The 20,135-nt window shown below is 33.2% G+C and overlaps 1 protein-coding gene across 1 annotated transcript in view; it reads right to left on the reverse strand.

The window, feature by feature from the left end:
* The window catches only part of LOC143071288 (DNA replication complex GINS protein SLD5-like), a 46,101-nt gene that overhangs the window by 15,287 nt on the left and 10,679 nt on the right, over positions 1 to 20,135 (reverse strand). The window contains exons 3-5 of the mRNA XM_076245509.1: positions 16,628 to 16,681; positions 10,299 to 10,396; positions 3,530 to 3,618 (exon numbers count right to left, since the gene is read on the reverse strand). Of these exons, the coding sequence (XP_076101624.1) occupies positions 3,530 to 3,618; positions 10,299 to 10,396; positions 16,628 to 16,681 (241 nt within the window). The remainder of the gene's footprint in view (positions 1 to 3,529; positions 3,619 to 10,298; positions 10,397 to 16,627; positions 16,682 to 20,135) is intronic.

A 20,135-nucleotide genomic window follows, 5' to 3' on the forward strand; every position in this document is an offset into this window, starting at 1 on the left:
AAATTGGGAAAGCACTCACATTACAACTCATAATTCATGTGAAGCTGCTGACTAGATATGAAGTTATTCAGTTTAAAGTTCCTGAGACAAGTATTTATGAAAATATTTGTTTTCATTTAACAAATTGAAACATTCAAAGCATTAGAAAACAAGAAGTGGTTGCTTGGCAGATCATCAAATGTGTACATGTCTCACAGCTCATCTTTGTCAAGCTACTGACCACATTATGAAATCGTTATAGTATGTATTTCCTGAGAAAAGTGCAACCAGAATAGTTGACAAACAAGTGACTGCATTATAACCCCTTAGGCCAGGCCCATGCTTGAGTAGAGATGAGATATTATTTGTCAGAAAACCTACAAAAATCTGCCTCTTGAGGTTGTGGAGGGAAATGTCAATTTCTTTGGATAAAGGAAGAGAAACATCTGTTCCGTTATAATTCCATAATCCAATGGACCAATTATGTACAAATAAAGGACAATGGTCAAAATCTCTTTTAGAAGCGAAGAAAGGATAAATTTGAAAAGCCTTTTTTTCAACAGCATCAAAGTAATATATGTTTTCAAATAAAATTGAGAAAAAAAAGGGTAATGTGCTAAAGAGACAACAACCCGACCAAAGAGCAGACTATCAATGGGTCTCCTGAACTCTTTGAGATATATCTAATATTTTGTTGAATATGTTCATATTTAGGATATATGTCAAAGACATTTGGAAATCACAAGAAAGAGCAAAACTTAATTCTTAATAAAACTTGTGCTGTTTTAGATCTTTTCAGGGGCTTATCTAAATCATTAATGATGACAGACACCATTCCTTAAAGAACTAAACTAGAGTTGATACCAATATTGAAGTACTATTTATCCAGGGTGGATCAATTACAGCAGTCAGTAATAGCACTGATATAAGAAATTCTATAATTTTGATTAAAATCAGAGGCAATCTCCTTATTTAGTAAATGTTGGCAAGAGTTAGTGTGCTATTCCTTTTTGTTAGAATGTGTAGACATTTGTCACTATTTCCTTATAAATTTATTAACCAAAGTTGTTTGAGTGGCATGATATAGATGAGAGAACCTATGTATTTATTTAACAAAGAAATGAGTAAATAGTCAAAATCTACGTAGCACTACGTAGCCGCTACAATATTGAACGCAACCCAGCGCTAAACACCAACAACCAATCAATCATCACAACAGATCTCATAACACTCAGTTCTATATAGAGGAATAGCACTAACTTAATCATTTCTTTTTAAATGGTTTAATTGTCAAATTAAGTTGATAAATGATTAAACTTTTGTATTGAAATCTGAAAATATTTGTTTATAAGGTAGCTTACAATGGTTGAATATATTATTCCCAACAGTTTCAACCCAAAATTAAGACAAATAAACAGACAAATAGTTCCTGAATTCATGAAGTCACGTAAACAACTATCTGGGTTTGTTGTTTTACACTTATCGACTGTACAAATATTTCATTATCACTAACATATTGTGTTGGGAGTCTCTGTGTGTTTTTATAAATAAGATAAATTTCTGCTAAATAAAGATTCAAGGTCAATTTTGAATCTCCGTGTTTTTATATAAATGAGATTATTTCTACTTGCTAAATATAGATTCAAGGTCAACATTGAATCATATTACATAGATACTGCACTTTAGCTAAAAAATGGGTCGGCACAAATATATCCATGAAGTGACCATGAGCTATAACAGAAAATCAATAAAAGAAGGAAAGTGTTTATAAATGATTTTTATATTGTTTTGTACTGTAAACAAATTTATTGATCCGTTCAACCCAATTACATCTTTTTAAATGGAAGCTTTGCATCTACCCAAGATACATTTCAAAATACATTATTAGAAAAAAATTAAAGGTTAAAGATCTTCTATTAGATAATTATATATAAACCTTCAACCTTTATCAGTAATTGTGTTTTTTAAGTGTATAAAAAATAAGCGGAAAGAAATTATAGCAAGTGTATAATCATGTCATCAACATAAATAAATAATAATGTCCTACAGTTTGTTGAAGTTCAAGTTGGTCACTTATGGTATACTACAAAGGGTTTCCTTCAGAGGAATATAAATCACTTATGGAAGATATTACAGAATATTTGAGGAGAATACAAGTTGATGTGAAAAAACATCTATAAATAATATCAAGGTGTCATTTTCAACATGTGCATTACATAACAAGAAATGAATTAACTGACATTTTCTCAATTGCGGAATGGAAGTTGCAATACAGCAATTACATAGAATTGTTTAATAATAGAAGAAAGTCGATAAGAATGTCGAGGTCAAGGTGATCAGTTTATACGCAATGAAAATTCAACCTTAAGAACTACATCAACATAGTCTTCTTTCAGGCCTATAATATATCCTTGTAATAGTCGGTCAGAGGTAAAAATTGTAAAAATCTGTCTGACAGATAGAATCTTTTCAAATAAACATGCATGCATTAACAATGCACATTAGAACAGGTGTCAGACCGTATCAAATTTCAATGTGTGTTTATATTTGAAAATAATTTAAAAAAAAAATAATTCAAGGGTAAAGATATAACTTAGTAAGACTTGAAGGGAAATACAAACGCAATACAGGATTTTATCCAATGTTAAAGTATCATGAAATCAAAGTGATATTTTGAAATATCCACATAAATGTAGGATAGGATATTATTCACAGCATAAAATATTTCATTGATAGATTATCAAAAATTATCAGTAAATGATATATCAGCAAGGGCCAGGCTCGCAAAATGACCTTTACATTAACAAACAATACACTATGATTAATAAACAGTTGTTTCAAAGTTCTAATCTTGTAAACTGTAAAAGGAGTTCCTTTTAAGAATTGAATGCTTCTTTTTGTAACTTCATTGGGGTGTACAGGCGTTGACCGAAGTACATTTTGTATGAAGCTCGGAACGCTTCATTCTAAAATGTTGCGCACGTTCAACGCTTTTACAACCCTGTGAAGTTACAAAAAGAAGCATTCAATACTTATAATTACATTTTTAAGCTATGATCATGAAAACACGAATTTTACATTTTTTGATTATTTAATTCACCTGTGCACTTTATTGTGGGACCACGTGTTATCATGAATGATGAGTTTTATTGACTGATGCAATTGATTAAGGAATAACATGTGATGTGTAGTTAGCCAATCAAAATAAAGTATTATAATGAAACATACAACTTATGTAATTATAACATTGTATACTTTCCCATTATTGACTGACAGTTTCACCAAATGCTGGAAACATAAAGAAAACTAAAATTCTGTCCACTTGTACATCTTCAGTACCGGTATATATATTATACTGTTCAAGAAAATCAAAAGGTTCCAATTTTGTTAGGGAAGTTTGACAGTTTAAGCACATACCATATGTGTGGACAGACTTACTGACAGGGATAAATTCATATGCTCTACCTACTCCTGCCTTTATGTCACAGTTGCAAAAATACCTTTAAAGTTTTACAGTATTTTAGAGTGAGACCATCTATGTTTATAATACCTGTCTGTTTAGGATCTAATGTCTGTAGATTTGGAGGCATATGTCTTAGTGCTACATTTCTTAAATGTTCTTCTAAGGTTTCTGCATATCTGTAAATAGAAATAATGAATAACACTATGAAATTATGATTGAGTAATTAACAACTTTTCAGTGTTGTAACAACAAAAGAATTATATCATTTGATATCAACATAGATAGAGTATGACTGCTTATAATATCAAAATTTTCTGTTCTGATTGTAATACAGTAGTTGTCCTGATTGTAATACAGTGGTTGTCCTTTGTTGCAGTATATCATATTTGTTTTTCTTTTTATATTGTCTTGTACATAAATTAGTCTGTTTATAGTTTTCTTGTTTGAGTTGTTTTACATTGGTTATTTTAGGCTTTGTATAGCTTACTATGCTGTTTGGGTTTTGCTAATTGTTGAATGGCGTCAAGTGACCCATATATGATAACGTCTACATCATTTGGTCTTTTCTCACTGGTGTAGAGTTGTCTTATTGGCACTTATACCATATCTTTTACTTTTCATATTTCTATCAAAGACCAAAAGTATAAGAAGTTGAATCTCTTTTTAGTTTGTACTGGTAAGAACAAGTACCAAACATCCTGCAAAAATAGACAAATACTTGGTCAGTCTGGCAGCAGGAAAAGTAAATGTTAGATGTATAGACCAAAATCAATCAATGGTATGACATTTAAAAACAAGTAATACATGTATATAATATAAGCAAAACACTGAAATATATCAGTAACAACTGTCCTACTATAATTCCTGGGCCCAAAAAAAGTAAAAATTAAACATGAAAAGATAAGGCTACAATAATAAATAGTTGCCTTCAGTAATTCAAATTAGAATCATTTTAATCAATTAACCAGATTTCAAAATCTAAAATCAACTGAAAAAATTGAACTTGAAAAAAAAAAAGAGAAAATTTTATACATTTACTTTCAACACCCAACTCATTTTATCATATTTAGTCTGGACTTTGTCATGCATATTAAAAGTCCTGTGATACTTTAGTTACACTCTATGACTTTCAATAGATTTTGATTTTTTGTTCAGTACATGCAATAAAAAAAACCCAACTTTTTTCTAAGATATTGTTTAGATAATCAGTTTTTATTTATTTCTTATCCAGATATAGTTTCAATTGTGCAATAGAAAACTTATTATCAATCCAATCAGAAAATAAAGTCTGATCTGTTTCTTGAACCAAATATCCTCTGGTGTCTGCTATAGAAAACAAAAAAATAAAATAAAATAAATATCCTGATCTAGTTCTTGAACCCAAAATCCAGCTAAGTCTGCACATTATCTTGAAATCACAAGTTGTGAGTAACATCAAGATAAAATAGTTCAAAATAGATGTGTGCATAACAGATGAAAGTTCAATGTCAAATTAATTTAAATCTATTTTTTAGATTAAACTTCGCTCATTTTATTTTACAGAAACCTAAAATGAGCTCCCTTTCGTGGATCGACAAACATTGTCTCTCTGAGTGAACTGTAGATGCAATAGATTTGCAGATCAAAATCTGCTGTACCCAATTCCAAAATCCATTGTTTTATAATGGAAACAGAACTAAAAACAAACATCTGCTGTATACGATAGTAAAAAAAACATTTGTTTTTAATGGCACTTGGGAAAACAGGTCCCAAAGTACACGTATATGACTGTAAAAGGATGTGCCAAGGCAAATTTTATCATTTGCTTACTCAAACATTATAAATTATTACATTTTCATGAATGAACATGGTTTCAATTTCATGCTTAATGTCCTGGTACATTTAAAATATAAAGGCATAAATCAGTAAATTTAATCAAAATTTAAAGAGTTTTATAAATCTGTGATAAAATAACCTATTGCTCTGTAAATACATTTTTTTCTGTCTTCAAAGTCTACTACAAAGTATATACCTGAGATAAGATTTCATGAATGGACTTTTTGACACTCTTATTTTGCAGATATATGTACTAACATTACCTATTGCCAACATTAAATATGCAAAGTAAGCATAAAATATATGCAACTTGATAAAATAAATCAATACAGCTGCTCATTAGACAAGTCAAGGTTAAATTGAACAGGGAACTGAGTACATCTAACTTATTCACTTTAGTTAGTGTTCAGTGGCGGATCCAGAACTTTTCCTAAGGGGGGGGGGCACTCCAGTCATGCTTCAATGATTCCCTATATAATCAACCAAATTTTTCCCACGAAAGGGGGGACCCGTGGCCCCCACCCCAGGGCCCCCTGGATCTGCCTATGGTGTTACCTAAAAATGTGCTCCCAAAAAGGATCTGTTATAACCTGTTAATAAATAAAAGTTTATTTTGTCAATGTAGACTGATAAATCTGTGCATGGATATCAAGCCAGGGGACATAACTTTCACTTCCATTGCATGCGGACTCGTCGAAGCCAGAGCTCTAAAAAGAGAATCACAACCTTTAGCAATAATTATAGTTTCTAAATATATAATTTCATATTACTCGACTCAACTGAGAAAGGAAATTATTAGTCAGCAAGATCATAGTAAAATTTTATAAAATAGCAATAATACTAGCAATCCCAGATAACAAAGACCAGAGATGCTATCACATGCTGCGTTCAAATTTATTGTAGACTCAGTTTTGACAAAATGTGAGGAAGTGAAAAACAACAAACTGTACAACAATAAAAAGCTTCTTTGATAATCAGTGTTATTTGTAAAGGTTTCCTACCCAAGGGTATCACCAGCCTAGTAGTCACGACTTCTGTGTTGACATGAATTATCATTGATATGGTCATACTTATAAATTACATTAGTAGGGCAAGTCATCTATACGTAAGCCAGCCATGCACTTTTGTAGAGAGTGGGTGGAGAGTGGGGACTGGCTTTAGTCAGACTATGGGTACACAACATGAAGTGGAGATAATAAAAAGCACATGCTACTGCATAATTCTCTGGTTTTTAATAACAAGTTTTATAAAAAACATCATACAAAATTGGGGGGGGGGGGATGTAATAGTTAAAAAACATTGCTTTAATTTTACCCTTAATATACAGCTTCAAAAACTTAATTTACAATAAGATGTGATTATGATTTTGAAATGTTTAAATAATTTGAATTATGTAGCATTACCACTAATAAACTGCATATATGTGATGCAAGGGAACTAACTCTACTTAAGTTATTGCATTGAGTTAAAATTTAACTTTAGAAGCCATTGTATTTTATTGTGAAGTCTCATCATACTGGGCAGAAAAGTGACATGCAATCCATTATGTTCAAGTACTTAGCCAGACCTATAATGTTTCTAGAATTTTCAGAAATAATTGGAAACAATTATGAATGAATGATCACTTCACTCAAAATTAGAGAAAGGGAGTAAAAAGTGACTGTTCAATTTCCTACAAAAGTCTGTTAGTTTTTCAGACAGAGCTAACTCATAACTGAAATAAATATCTTTCTCAGATAAGAATTTTATGACAAAATATAATTTACCAATTTTAATAAGATTGTATTCAAAATATTGTAGAGAGAGTTTCTTGAGAAGTTGTTTCAAATTCCAGCTATGTACAAAAAAGTCAGTAATCTATAAACCACAGTTGTGTATTTCTAAAACATGTTACCAATATAGGTTGCTCATGGGTCTGGTACCAACTCAGATAAACAATATCTTGAGGTGACATAAAGCAATACTGCAAAATAGTACAATTCTATACAACTTGTAAGTAGTTTGAAAGAATTAAGCTACATAATATATGGTATATGATAAAAGAATCCAATTAAAAATGAAACAAAAGATAAGATTGCTGCTAATATCGTTGCTATAAATCAGATGCAACTAAAATGGTTGGGGGCTAAATGCTTCAGTTGATCACACCTACCACAAGTGCTGAAGTGGATTACTATTTTATTTACCATATTGTTTTTTATTCTTCATTTAACCTAACTTTTATTATCTATTATTTTCAGCAGATTAACTTCAGAATATGTTTTGTTTATTCTACCAGAGTTAATTATTTAAGAATTGAATGCTTCTTTTTGTAAATTTATTGGGGTGTAAAAGCGTCGACCGAAGTACATGTTGTATGATTCCGCGCTTCATTCTAAAAATGTACGCACGGTCAACACTTTTACAACCCTATAAAGTTACAAAAAGAAGCATTCAATACTTATAATTACATTTTTTTAGCTATGATCATGAAAACACGAATTTTATATATTTTATTATTTAATTCACCTGTGCACTTTATTGTTGGAGCACGTGTTATCATGAATGAAAAGTTGTATTGAGCAATGCAACTGCTTACGGAATAACACGTGATGTGCAGTTAGCCAATCAGAATGAAATTTTATAATGAAACATACATCTAATGTAATTATTAATAGTTATAAATTTATGAGACCTCTATTAAATGACTAATAGTCTTGACTGTTGTGTTCTTGTCTTTAAGAGAAAAATGAATTACTTCCCCTTTAAAATATAGAATTTACAATAAATATAACCATATTCATATCTTGTTTCTACAACGCATTTAAATCTATATTAACCTTTAATATTCTTTTTGAAGTTGTAGTACAATAATAAAAATTTTGAACAAATCAGACTACATCAAATTATGAAAACCTCTGATTTACATTTGACCAAATGTGAAAGACTGGCCTTCAACCTTTGTAAACTATATTTTCCCATGACTAGATTGATCAAAAACAACTATCCTTCACTCTGCCACTGTTGATGTATCTGTGACGTTCAATAGCCCAGTGAGAGGATTAGATTGAAACCTGAGACAATGAAGCGGGTATTCTTCTTCAGTAGAAATACCTGTGCCGACATCTCAGGGACATAAACCAAAATAAATAAGTAAATAAAATCCCTCAATCTCCAAAAACATCATTGGAATTAATTGGACTTATTTATTTTTGCCCTACTAGCACATTATGCTGGAATACAAAAAAAAACCTGCCTTTTAAATTGACAATAATTTTCAAATGGTAAAATAAATGTATTATTTAACTTAATTGTTGAGCCTTCGACTTTTGTGGAAAAAGCGACACATAGCGATACTCAACTTAAACTATCCTCAATTTCTACCTAACTTGGACAGAAGCTTGTTTATGATCAAAAGCTAGTATCTAGAAGGAAATTTTATAAAAATATATTTCCTGTTTTTCTGTTTATTAATTTACTTATATATGGACTTAAGTTTTTCTTCCAATTAACATTACATAAAGTCTGCAGTTAAAGTTCTTAAAACATTTATTAGATTTATATAGTAGGCAAGAAACTGGGTTCCATGGAACCCTTACAAATTTGTTTAAAAGCAATGGGACTAGTGAAGAATAATGAATTCCTAATGGTTTCTGTAAAACGAAAAAGTGACAGACATGTTTGATAGTGGCCTTATTGTAAGAATCCAATATTCACCAGTGACGAATACCTATTTTCACAGTGAAGTACCTATTTTCACAGTGAAGTTCTTTAGAAAAATTTATAAAAGATCTTTAGTTTTAACACCTATACTCTTTCTTCATTTGCACACTAACACAGCACAAATGGTGTAGCTCAGTCAATAACTAAAAATAGCAATATTTCTGTTTCAGTCAGATTCAACAGTTTTAAAGATAATAAATAGACAAAAATTGCCACATGTTCTATTTTTGGCGATGTTGGCCATGTTGGTGGACAGGCAGGGTCATCAGACATATATTTAAAGTAGATTTCCTAATACTGTTTGTGGCCAAGCTTGGTAATATCACAGTGTATCACAGCTAATACAGTGACTTGATAGGAAATAAGCCTTTTTGTGGAAAATTTACGTTTCTGCGTTCTTCTGATGGTGTGGCAAACAGTACTCTTTTTTATTTTTCACGAAAAAATCAATGAAAATTGGTAAATAGCCATTCATTTTAGGACTGGAAACATAGAGAAAATAATGGTTGTAATAACATTTTACATGTTTAACTTGAATATTTAGTTTGTCAATGCCTGCGCTCTATGTTTCCTGGTCCTTATAAATTTGGTTGAAATCCGTCCAATTTTGTCAAATTTCCTCAAAATCTCTTATTTTGACCTATTTTGGATGTAAATATCAACGATTTAGAATATAACTTCGACACAAATAGTTCTATATAACTTTCTCATATGTCTTTAAGACAACTTAAAAATATTTTTTATCTTGTACCATTGAAGTTTATAATTATGGCCAAATATAGCCCTTACCGAACTTACTCCTTAGTCCAGTCGTTCAAAGGAAAACATTTTGAAGATATCGTGCTAGCTGTAACATTCCAAATCTTTGTCTAAGTTTATAAAACCATCAAACCATTTAGTGCTTAATATTTATATTAAGTAATAGGCTATTGTCTTAATGCTCTCTTCTGTACTCATATGGAATACTATTTTTTTTTTGGTGAGCTTTCTTAATATCAGTCCGTACTTGCTGGACAAATAATAATCATTCCAATTATCGAATATCCAACATGAAAATTAGGTTAAGATTATATATAAAATTAATCTCAATCTTGTGAAACTCATAATAGGTAAGCTAAAGCTATCTTTTGGCAATGCATATTTTGAAGTAATAATATACTACATTCTGCTGGTACCGACTCTTGATGTGTTTAAAACAGTCATGCATAGTTTGCACACCTTTTTTGCCACTTAAAACTCTTTAAAACACAAAGTAACTTCTTGTGCTTAACACGCAGGGACTTGCTTGAAAAATCCAGACTAAAACTCAGAAAAAGATGGTAATTTTATTAAAACTTACTCCTTTGCAAAAGTAAATTCTTCTTGAGATAATTTGCAGGGTTCTTCTTCCTTTCTTTGTTTGTCTTGTTCCAAAATATATGTCGTATATTTTTCAATCTGCAATAAAAAAAAAATTATCAATCAAATAAAGTAGATTTCCATCATTTATAGGCTATTCTAATGGCAAATTTATCTATTCTTATATCACTTCACATATAAATACTACTCAGAAAGTGTTTTAAATAATTCAAGATGGGACTTGACTTTAATTGCAAATATTCCTACAGTATAAAAATTTAATGACTATATATCAAAAGGTAGAAAGTTTGAAAAGTGCTTGAAAATTGTTCCACCAATTGATTGATTGGTTGTCAACAGCACTATGGTCTATTTCATGGTACTTAGTTTTGATTAGTGGAGGAAGGTTGAAAGGCCAGAGAAAACCATTACCTTCTGTAAGACAAGAGTGCACACACAGAAATGTCTCGCCTTCTTTACTAATCATTGATATTATGTTGATACTCCTAAATCTAAAGCTTTATTACGACTGTCACATAGACTTAACATGAATCATGAAAATGGGGTCAAGGTCAGTTGAACCATATGCCAGGCAGACATGGACAGCTAACAATGCTTCCATACAACAAACAGTGTTCCAGCTAGGTTTTCAAAAGGGCAGGGTGCCAATCCTGAAAAAGGGCATTTAACGCGCGATATGATAATATGAAAAGGGCATATTTTAATAAAAGATGTTAATCAAACATTTGTGTTTATTCGTTGAATCACAGGTTATACAAGAACAACATCTTTAGCCCATATAGAACTCTATCTTTCTACTTTTAAGGCTGAAAAACTTGTCAAGTAGCTTGTCACACAAGTTTTTTTTTATCATTGCTTGGCACAGTTGAACTTTATATGCAGTATGTTTTGAAAGGAGATCTGTTTCATACTGTTTCTATGGTCTACCACATTTTACCAGTTTCACCTTTCTACCCCTGCTGTGCTTGATGGCAATACAGCACAAAACAGCTGTGCTCAGTAAATTCACAATTTTAGGATATAAAGCAACAGTGAAAAATAGTATCAAAAATAAAGAATACAGAAAAAGATGACCAAGGCACCCTACCAACACTGCTACTAAGACCCTCTTTAACTTTTCCCATAACTCAAAATAAATACCTAAACATATATATTCTTAAGCAAGAAGTATGGAGACACATTTTAGAATATGTAAATGGGTTACTCAATGCTAGGAAAACTAGAGGCTCTAAAGAGCCTGTGTCGCTCACCTTGGTACATTTGTATATGTGAATATTCAACAAAGGACACAGATGGATTCGTGACAAAATTGTGTTTTGGTGATGGTGATATGTTTGTAGATCTAACTTTACTGAACATTCTTGCTGCGTACATATATCCCCATCTTTAATGATTGGCCAAGTAGTTTCAGTTAAAAGTGTTAGTAAAAATTTACAAATTTTATGAAAATTGTTAAAAATTGACTATCGATTCGTCTGAAATTTTCAGGGCAGATAGATCTTGACCTGATAAACAATTTAACCCATGCCAGTTTTCCTCTTAATGCTTTTGTTTTTGAGTTATAAGCCAAAAACTGCATTTTATCCCATGTTCTATTTTTAGCCATGGCAGCCATCTTGGTAGGTTGACCAGGTAAACAGACACAATTTTTAAACTAGATACCCCAATGATGATTGTGGCCAAGTTTGGTTTAATATGGCGCAGTAGTTTCAGAGGAGAAGATTTTTGTAAAAGATAACTAAGATTTACGAAAAATGGTTAAAAATTGACTATAAAGGGCAATAACTCCTAAAGGGGTCATTTGACCATTTCGGTAATATTGACTTATTTGTAAATCTTATTTTGCTGAACATTATTGCTGTTTACAGTTTATCTCTATCTATAATATTTTTCAAGATAATAACCAAAAACAGCAAAATTTCCTTAAAATTACCAATTTAGGGGTAGCAACCCAACAACAGGTTGTTCGATTCATCTGAAATTTTCAGGGCAGATAGATCTTGACCTGATAAACAATTTTACCCCATGTCAGAATTGCTCTAAATGCTTTGGTTTTTGAGTTATAAGCCAAAAAATGCATTTTACCCCTATGTTCTATTTTTAGCCATGGCGGCCATCTTGGTAGGTTGACCGGGTCACCGGACACAATTTTTAAACTAGATACCCCAATGATGATTGTGGCCAAGTTTGGTTTAATATGGCGCAGTAGTTTCAGAGGAGAAGATTTTTGTAAAAGATAATTAAGATTTACAAAAAATGGTTAAAAATTGACTATAAAGGGCAATAACTCCTAAAGGGGTCATTTGACCACTTCGGTAATGTTGACTTATTTGTAAATCTTATTTTGCTGAACATTATTGCTGTTTACAGTTTATCTCTATCTATAATATTTTTCAAGATAATAACCAAAAACAGCAAAATTTCCTTAAAATTACCAATTTAGGGGTAGCAACCCAACAACAGGTTGTTCGATTCATCTGAAATTTTCAGGGCAGATAGATCTTGACCTGATAAACAATTTTACCCCATGTCAGAATTGCTCTAAATGCTTTGGTTTTTGAGTTATAAGCCAAAAACTGCATTTTACCCCTATGCTCTATTTTTAGCCATGGCGGCCATCTTGGTTGGTTGACCGGGTCACCGGACACAATTTTTAAACTAGATACCCCAATGATGATTGTGGCCAAGTTTGGTTTAATTTGGCCTGGTAGTTTCAGAGGAGAAGATTTTTGTAAAAGTTAACGCAGGACGACGACGGACAACGACGACGACCAGGTGAGCTAAAAATCAGATTGAGTTATCTTTCTTTATTCGGGTGTGCTCCTTCTTTGGAGGATTATAAACAGTACGTAAATATGATGTAAATATGATCACAATATGGCGGCTGATTTTGTTATTTTCGTATCAAAAATCAGTGGCGGATCCAGAGGGGGGGTTCCGGGGGTCCGCACCCCCCCTTTATTTTGGCCGATCAATGCATTTGAATCGGGACATATGTTTGCACCCCCCCTGCACCCCCCCTTTGCCCTGGGCTAGCACCCCCCCTTTCGAAAATTCCTGCATCCGCCACTGAAAATGAAGGCAGTCAATGACAAATACGTCTGAATTTTCTGTTTATTTCACAGAAAACAAGTAAAACAATGTCTTCAACGAGTTTATAATGGTTTTCCAACTTTCTGTCATTACGTTTCTTCCATGAAACTACGGTAAACATCGCAAATTGTGCCCAAGTTGTTGTATGCACATTTCTTCAAAGATAATTGCCGACTGACTGGTTCTATTTGAACGAATTAATGTTGATGATCATTAATGACCCATCCGATAAACGGATTACCTATAACAACAGATTATGACACCAGTTGTAACCATTGATTAGCTTGGGGTGGTAAACAAAGTCATAATCTTTTCCCCAGGTAAAATTTAGTAATTAGCGTATCATATCAATACGCAAATTAATATGCAATCGATCTTCAAAAAAGGCAGGGCGCCCTGGAAACTGTAAAAAGGGCACAGGGCGCCACTCGGAAAAGGGCGGGCGCCGCGCCCTCTGAAAACGGCCTAGCTGGAACACTGACAAATATAGCTGACCTATTGCTTATAGTTTAAGAAAATAGACCAAAACACAAAAACTTAACACTGAGCAATGAACCTTGAAAACCAGGTCAAGGTCAAATAAAACCTGCACGACTGACATATAGATCATAAAATATTTCCATACACAAAATATAGTTGACCTATGACATATAGTATTAGATAAAAAGACCAAAACTCAAAAACTTAACTTTGACCACTAAACCATGAAAATGAGGTCAAGGTCAGATGACATCTGCCCGCTAGACATGTACACCTTACAATCATTCCATACAACAAATATAGTAAACCTATTGCATAAAGCATGAGAAAAACAGACCAAAACACAAAAACTTAACTATAACCACTGAACCATGAAAATGAGGTCAAGGTCAGATGGCATCTGCCCGCTAGACATGTACACCTTACAATCATTCCATACAACAAATATAGTAGACCTATTGCATAAAGTATGAGAAAGACAGACCAAAACACAAAAACTTAACTATAACCACTGAACCATGAAAATGAGGTCAAGGTCAGATGACACCTGCCAGTTGGACATGTACACCTTACAGTCCTTCCATACACCGAATATACTAGACCTATTGCTTATAGTATCTGAGATATGGACTTGACCACCAAAACTTAACCTTGTTCACTGATCCATGAAATGAGGTTGAGGTCAAGTGAAAACTGTCTGACGGGCATGAGGACCTTGCAAGGTACGCACATACTAAATATAGTTATCCTATTACTTACAGTAAGAGAGAATTTAACATTGCAAAAATTCTGAACTTTTTTTTCAAGTGGTCACTGAACCATGAAAATGAGGTCAAGGACAATGGACATGTGACTGACGGAAACTTCGTAACATGAGGCATCTATATACAAAATATGAAGCATACAGGTCTTCCACCTTCTAAAATATATAGCTTTTAAGAAGTGAGCTAACACCGCTGCCTCCGCCGTAGCCGCTGCCGGATCACTATCCCTATGTCGAGCTTTCTGCAACAAAAGTTGCAGGCTCGACAAAAAATGACAATTCTTTTAAATAAATACAAGTTCAAGGACAATGGACCTATGAAGGTAGACAAGAGTGCACACGCTGAAATGTCTCGCCTTCTATACTAATCATTGATATTATGTTGATAGTCCTAAGTATAAAGCTAAGCTTCAATACAACTGTCACATAAACTTAACATTAGCCAAGATAACTAAACAAAGACCAATGAACCTTGAAAATGAGGTCAAGGTTAGATGAACCATGCCAGGCAGACATGTACAGCTAACAATGCTTCTATACAACATATAAAGTTGACCCATTACTTATAGTTTAAGAAAAATAGACCAAAACACAAAAAACTTAACACTGTGCAATGAACCGTGAAAATGAGGTCACGGTCAAATAAAACCTGCGCGACTGACATAAAGATCATAAAATATTTCCATACACCAAATATAGATGGCCTATGGCATATAGTATTAGATAAAAAGACCAAAACTCAAAAACTTAACTTTGACCACTGAACCATGAAAATGAGGTCAAGGTCACATGACATCTGCCCGCTAGATAGGTACACCTTACAATCATTCCATACAACAAATATAGTAGACCTATTGCATATAGTATGAGAAAAACAGACCAAAACACAAAAATTTAACTATAACCACTGAACCATGAAAATGAGGTCAAGGTCAGATGACACCTGCCAGTTGGACATGTACACCTTACAGTCCTTCCATACACCGAATATACTAGCCCTATTGCTTGTAGTATCTGAGATATGGACTTGACCACCAAAACTTAACCTTGTTCACTGATCCATGAAATGAGGTCGAGGTCAAGTGAAAACTGTCTGACAGACATGAGGACCTTTCAAGGTACGCACATATCAAATATAGTTATCCTATTACTTATAATAAGAGAGAATTCAACATTACAAAAAATCTCAACTTTTTTTTCAAGTGGTCACTGAACCATGAAAATGAGGTCAAGGACATTGGACATGTGACTGACGGAAACTTCGTAACATGAGGCATCTATATACAAAGTATGAAGCATCCAGGTCTTCCACCTTCTAAAATATAAAGCTTTTAAGAAGTTAGCTAACACCGCCGCCGCCGCCGGATCACTATCCCTATGTCGAGCTTTCTGCAACAAAAGTTGCAGACTCGACAAAAACTACACTACAAGGTAGGAAGCCTTCAGGTCTTCTAACTTCTCAAGTATAAAGCATTATACACTGTACAAGTAGTTAACATTACCCCTGCTATCAGATTGTTATCCCCATGTCATATACCACAGACAGGTATACAAGACAAAAGAGATATTCGGTGCAATTAATTTCTTAAATATTTTCTTAAAAGTTGCACTTACATACAGAATAATGGCATTTTTGTTTTTAATACTGACTTTATCAGCAAGAATATCAAGCGAGTCTGCTAGAAACAGTTCTATATTTGTTACTGTGGATACATTAATGTTTGTTGGATACCAATTTTTTGTTGCTTTCGTGGTTACAGGTGAACCACAAAATTAAATGTTCCACAAATGACAGATTTGCTATAGGATTGCATGTGGACTGCATCAAAACCACAAAATTAAATATCCACGAACATGCAAGTGTTCCCTAATCCACGAAAATTGGTACCCATGAAAATAAATGTATCCACAGTATCCAGACAAATGTGTTGATTTTTTTATTTATATTAAAATAGATGTTGTTTCATACATACTTTCTGTAATCTACACCTTAGATAACTGCTGAGGACATATCTTATTCTATCTATCTGAAAAAATAATACAATTCATTAAAGCTGAAACTCCAGATAACAAAAAATCAAAATAAAAGAATATGTCTTTTGACATTTATAAATGTCCCCACTCAAGCTTCCCTAACAGGGTAATAAATGGTGTTACTGAAATTATTGAAAAGTTCTTTTGTTGTAATCTCAGGACAGGCAAGTTGAACATTAGAATTGTTGTTAAAATAGTATAATATGCATTGGAGATAATATTGTGGACAAAGGAAGATAACTCCAATTTCAAATACATGTATTACTCATATAATGACATCATTGATATTATTTCAACAGATGCTACATTCATGCACCTTGCACAAATTGTGTAACTAGTCTTTACAAGTATGGTCATATAAATTCACATCATCTTATAACTTTAATATCTGCACTTATATTCCATATGCATAAACTTCTTGGAATATTAGTTGATAAGATGAATAGGATGTTGTGGTCAGTGCACTGTGTTTTGCTTATCTCAAAAGTAGTGTAGAGTTGGGAAAATTGTCAGCCTCATAGGTGTTTTGATTGCATGAATGGAATTGTTACCCCAAAAAGACGTTTTTAAAATACATATTTGTCCTGTGACTGATTTTGCTGAAGGTAGCATATGTATGTCATTTCACAAGACTTTATTTACATAGAGGATAGTGTTATAATTTCAGATGACAAAAGAAAATGAAATTTTATATTTTGTAAATAGAAGCAACATGATGGATACCTAGTTTTTCTTTCAGGTATAATTTGTCTGTAACCTCATTTCCATGGTTGATGACTTAGTAAACATAACTATAAACTTTAACATGATATCGTGATCTATGTTATTTCAAATTAAATGTCAAATAAATATATATATTTATTAATAGTATCGGAAGTACATGTCTGTGTTTGTTTGTGTTAAACACCTGTTGATGAGCACATGGTTGCATACCTGGTATACTACCAATATACATGAAGGTAGGATAGTGATTCTCGTGCAGAATCTTATTATAAATAATAGATATTTTGTTTACAAGTTATTCAATGTTCTGCTTTTCCAAGTAGTATACGTTTCATTTCATTATACATATGTAGGACTCTAAAGTGCGATGGTCTACGCTAAAGTACGATGTTGGCTCACGCTTAAGTGCGATGGTTGTTTGTTTGCTAAAGTACGATGGTATATCACGCTAAAGTGCGATGGACCAATATGATAAGGTTGACGTTTTAAAACATTAAATGCATGGATTTAAAAAAAATGGTCTATTTGCAAAAGCTAGAATGCTAAGGTATAACATATGTAATAGGCTTTATGATTTATCGGTAAGCTTAAGTGATAGTTTCTAAAATTAATTTAGAAGACCGACCACATTGTCGGAATACATTAAGTAACATTTATTTGTACAAGGTGTTTTATTCTTAAATGCGAGAAAAATATTCGTCAAGCTTTCTCTTTTCCGTAAAAAGACATGTTATATTTACCTCCACTGTACAAACTATGTTTTAGCCGACAATTTATAATTTACGCTGAAAAACAAGAACCTTTATTTTACTGACGATACTTTTTAATAAAATCGAAAATATTTTTAAGGGGACCGCAATGTAAACTGAATTGTAAATAATAATTTCACTGCATCCGTTCGCTGCCAATAGAAGCAGGGTCTACGATACCTATATGCGTATACTATTTTCAACCTATTTAGCATCTATAAAGTAAAATGGTTGACTGCAGAACACAAGTCCTTCTTCCAGCATCCGAAATAATTCAACACAGTTGCTTCAGCCGATGAAGCACGGTTAGGTCTGAAATTAAAACATGAACATTTGGTTTAAAAGTTGTGAATCAAATGTTCTTAATTTATGTTCAAGCATATACATTTTTGGTTTGTATAAACGACTGTTAACGTCATAATCCAAGTTCAATTCTCTCGTCTATACTTTCGCGGACCATTGTACTTTTAGCGTATGGAGGAATCGTACTTTAGCGTAGACCATCGCACTTTAGCGTGACCATCGTACTTTAGCGTCCCCATCGCACTTTAGAGTCCTACACATATACCCCACCCCACCCATTTGATAGACTTAAGTTATCCTGTTAAATGATGTGACAACATAATTTGTAATAATGATGTATTTATAGTGTTTTGTAGATTGTGTTGAGTTTTATTGGATAAATAATTCATGTTTCAATAAGAACATAAGTTGGATTAATATTAGAATTGTGAGGTGTAAATCTTTGCATGACAGACAGGGTAGCTGATCTTGACATTTCCATGGTTTATTGATCAACATCAATTTAGTAATATTGTAAATGTATATACATTTGTAATAAAATTGAGAAAGGAAATGGGGAATGTGTCAAAGCGACAACAACCCAACCATAGAGCTGTCAACAGCCAAAGGCCACCAATGGGTCTTCAATGTAGCGAGAAACTCCCGCACCCAGAGGCGTCCTTCAGCTGGCCCCTTAAAATATGTATACTAGTTCAGTGATAATGGACATCATACTGAACTCTGAATTATACACAAGAAACTAAAACTAAAAATCATACAAGACTAACAAAGGCCAGAGGCTCCAGACTTGGGACTGGCGCAAAATTATGGCAGGGTTAAACATGTTTGTGAGATCTCAACCCCCCCATATACATTTACCTCTAGCCAAAGTAGAAAAGTAAATGCATAACAATATGCACATTAAAATTCAGTTCAAGAGAAGTCCAAGTCCGATGTCAGAAGATGTAACAAAAGAAAATAAACAAAATGACAATAATACATAAATAACAACAGACTACCAGCAGTTAACTGACTGGTAACAGGGCTCACGCTACCAGGCGACTTGGGCGAAGAAGTCGCCTTCCCGACAGTCACTTCGCTTTCCCTGACCCCCAAAAGTGAAAACAAGTCGCCCTGTCCATCACGATAGTCGCTTTCTGTATCTGTATCTGTATCTGTATGGTTACGTCGTAGCTACCAATTCTGGCTTTAATACAACGGGGTGAAGGCGCCGTCGATTTACTGACGTCTCGTGAGAGCAGATTTAAAGCTCTCAACGCTCGTTTCGCGCACAATAGTGTCCTCAAGATGGTTCCAGTTAATAACTGTGGACACAAAGAATGAGTTGGAGTATTGCTGAGTTTTACTGGTGGGAATGTCAAAGCACCTAGTATTGTTCCTCACTTGTTTTTCCACTATGTTTGTTACCTGGTAATTTTCAAACTTTTTCGCTGTGATGGTTCGTCTTGTTCTGGCTGGTTTTAAAAAGTCGTCTGGATCGATAGCAGGTACCAATCCCTCAACCACCTTGTACAAAAATATAAGTTTTTGGCTAGTGCGTCTGGCTTTTAGTTCTTGAAGTTCCAGTTTGGCGAGCATGTCTGTTACGCAGCCATCTTCTCTGGTTTTGTAGTCGCCGGTTATAAAGCGTGCTGCTTGTCGTTGTATACGCTCCAGTTTGTTTGCGTCTATT

The sequence above is a fragment of the Mytilus galloprovincialis genome, chromosome 4 (genome assembly GCF_965363235.1).
Source record: "Mytilus galloprovincialis chromosome 4, xbMytGall1.hap1.1, whole genome shotgun sequence".
NCBI lineage: Eukaryota > Metazoa > Mollusca > Bivalvia > Mytilida > Mytilidae > Mytilus > Mytilus galloprovincialis.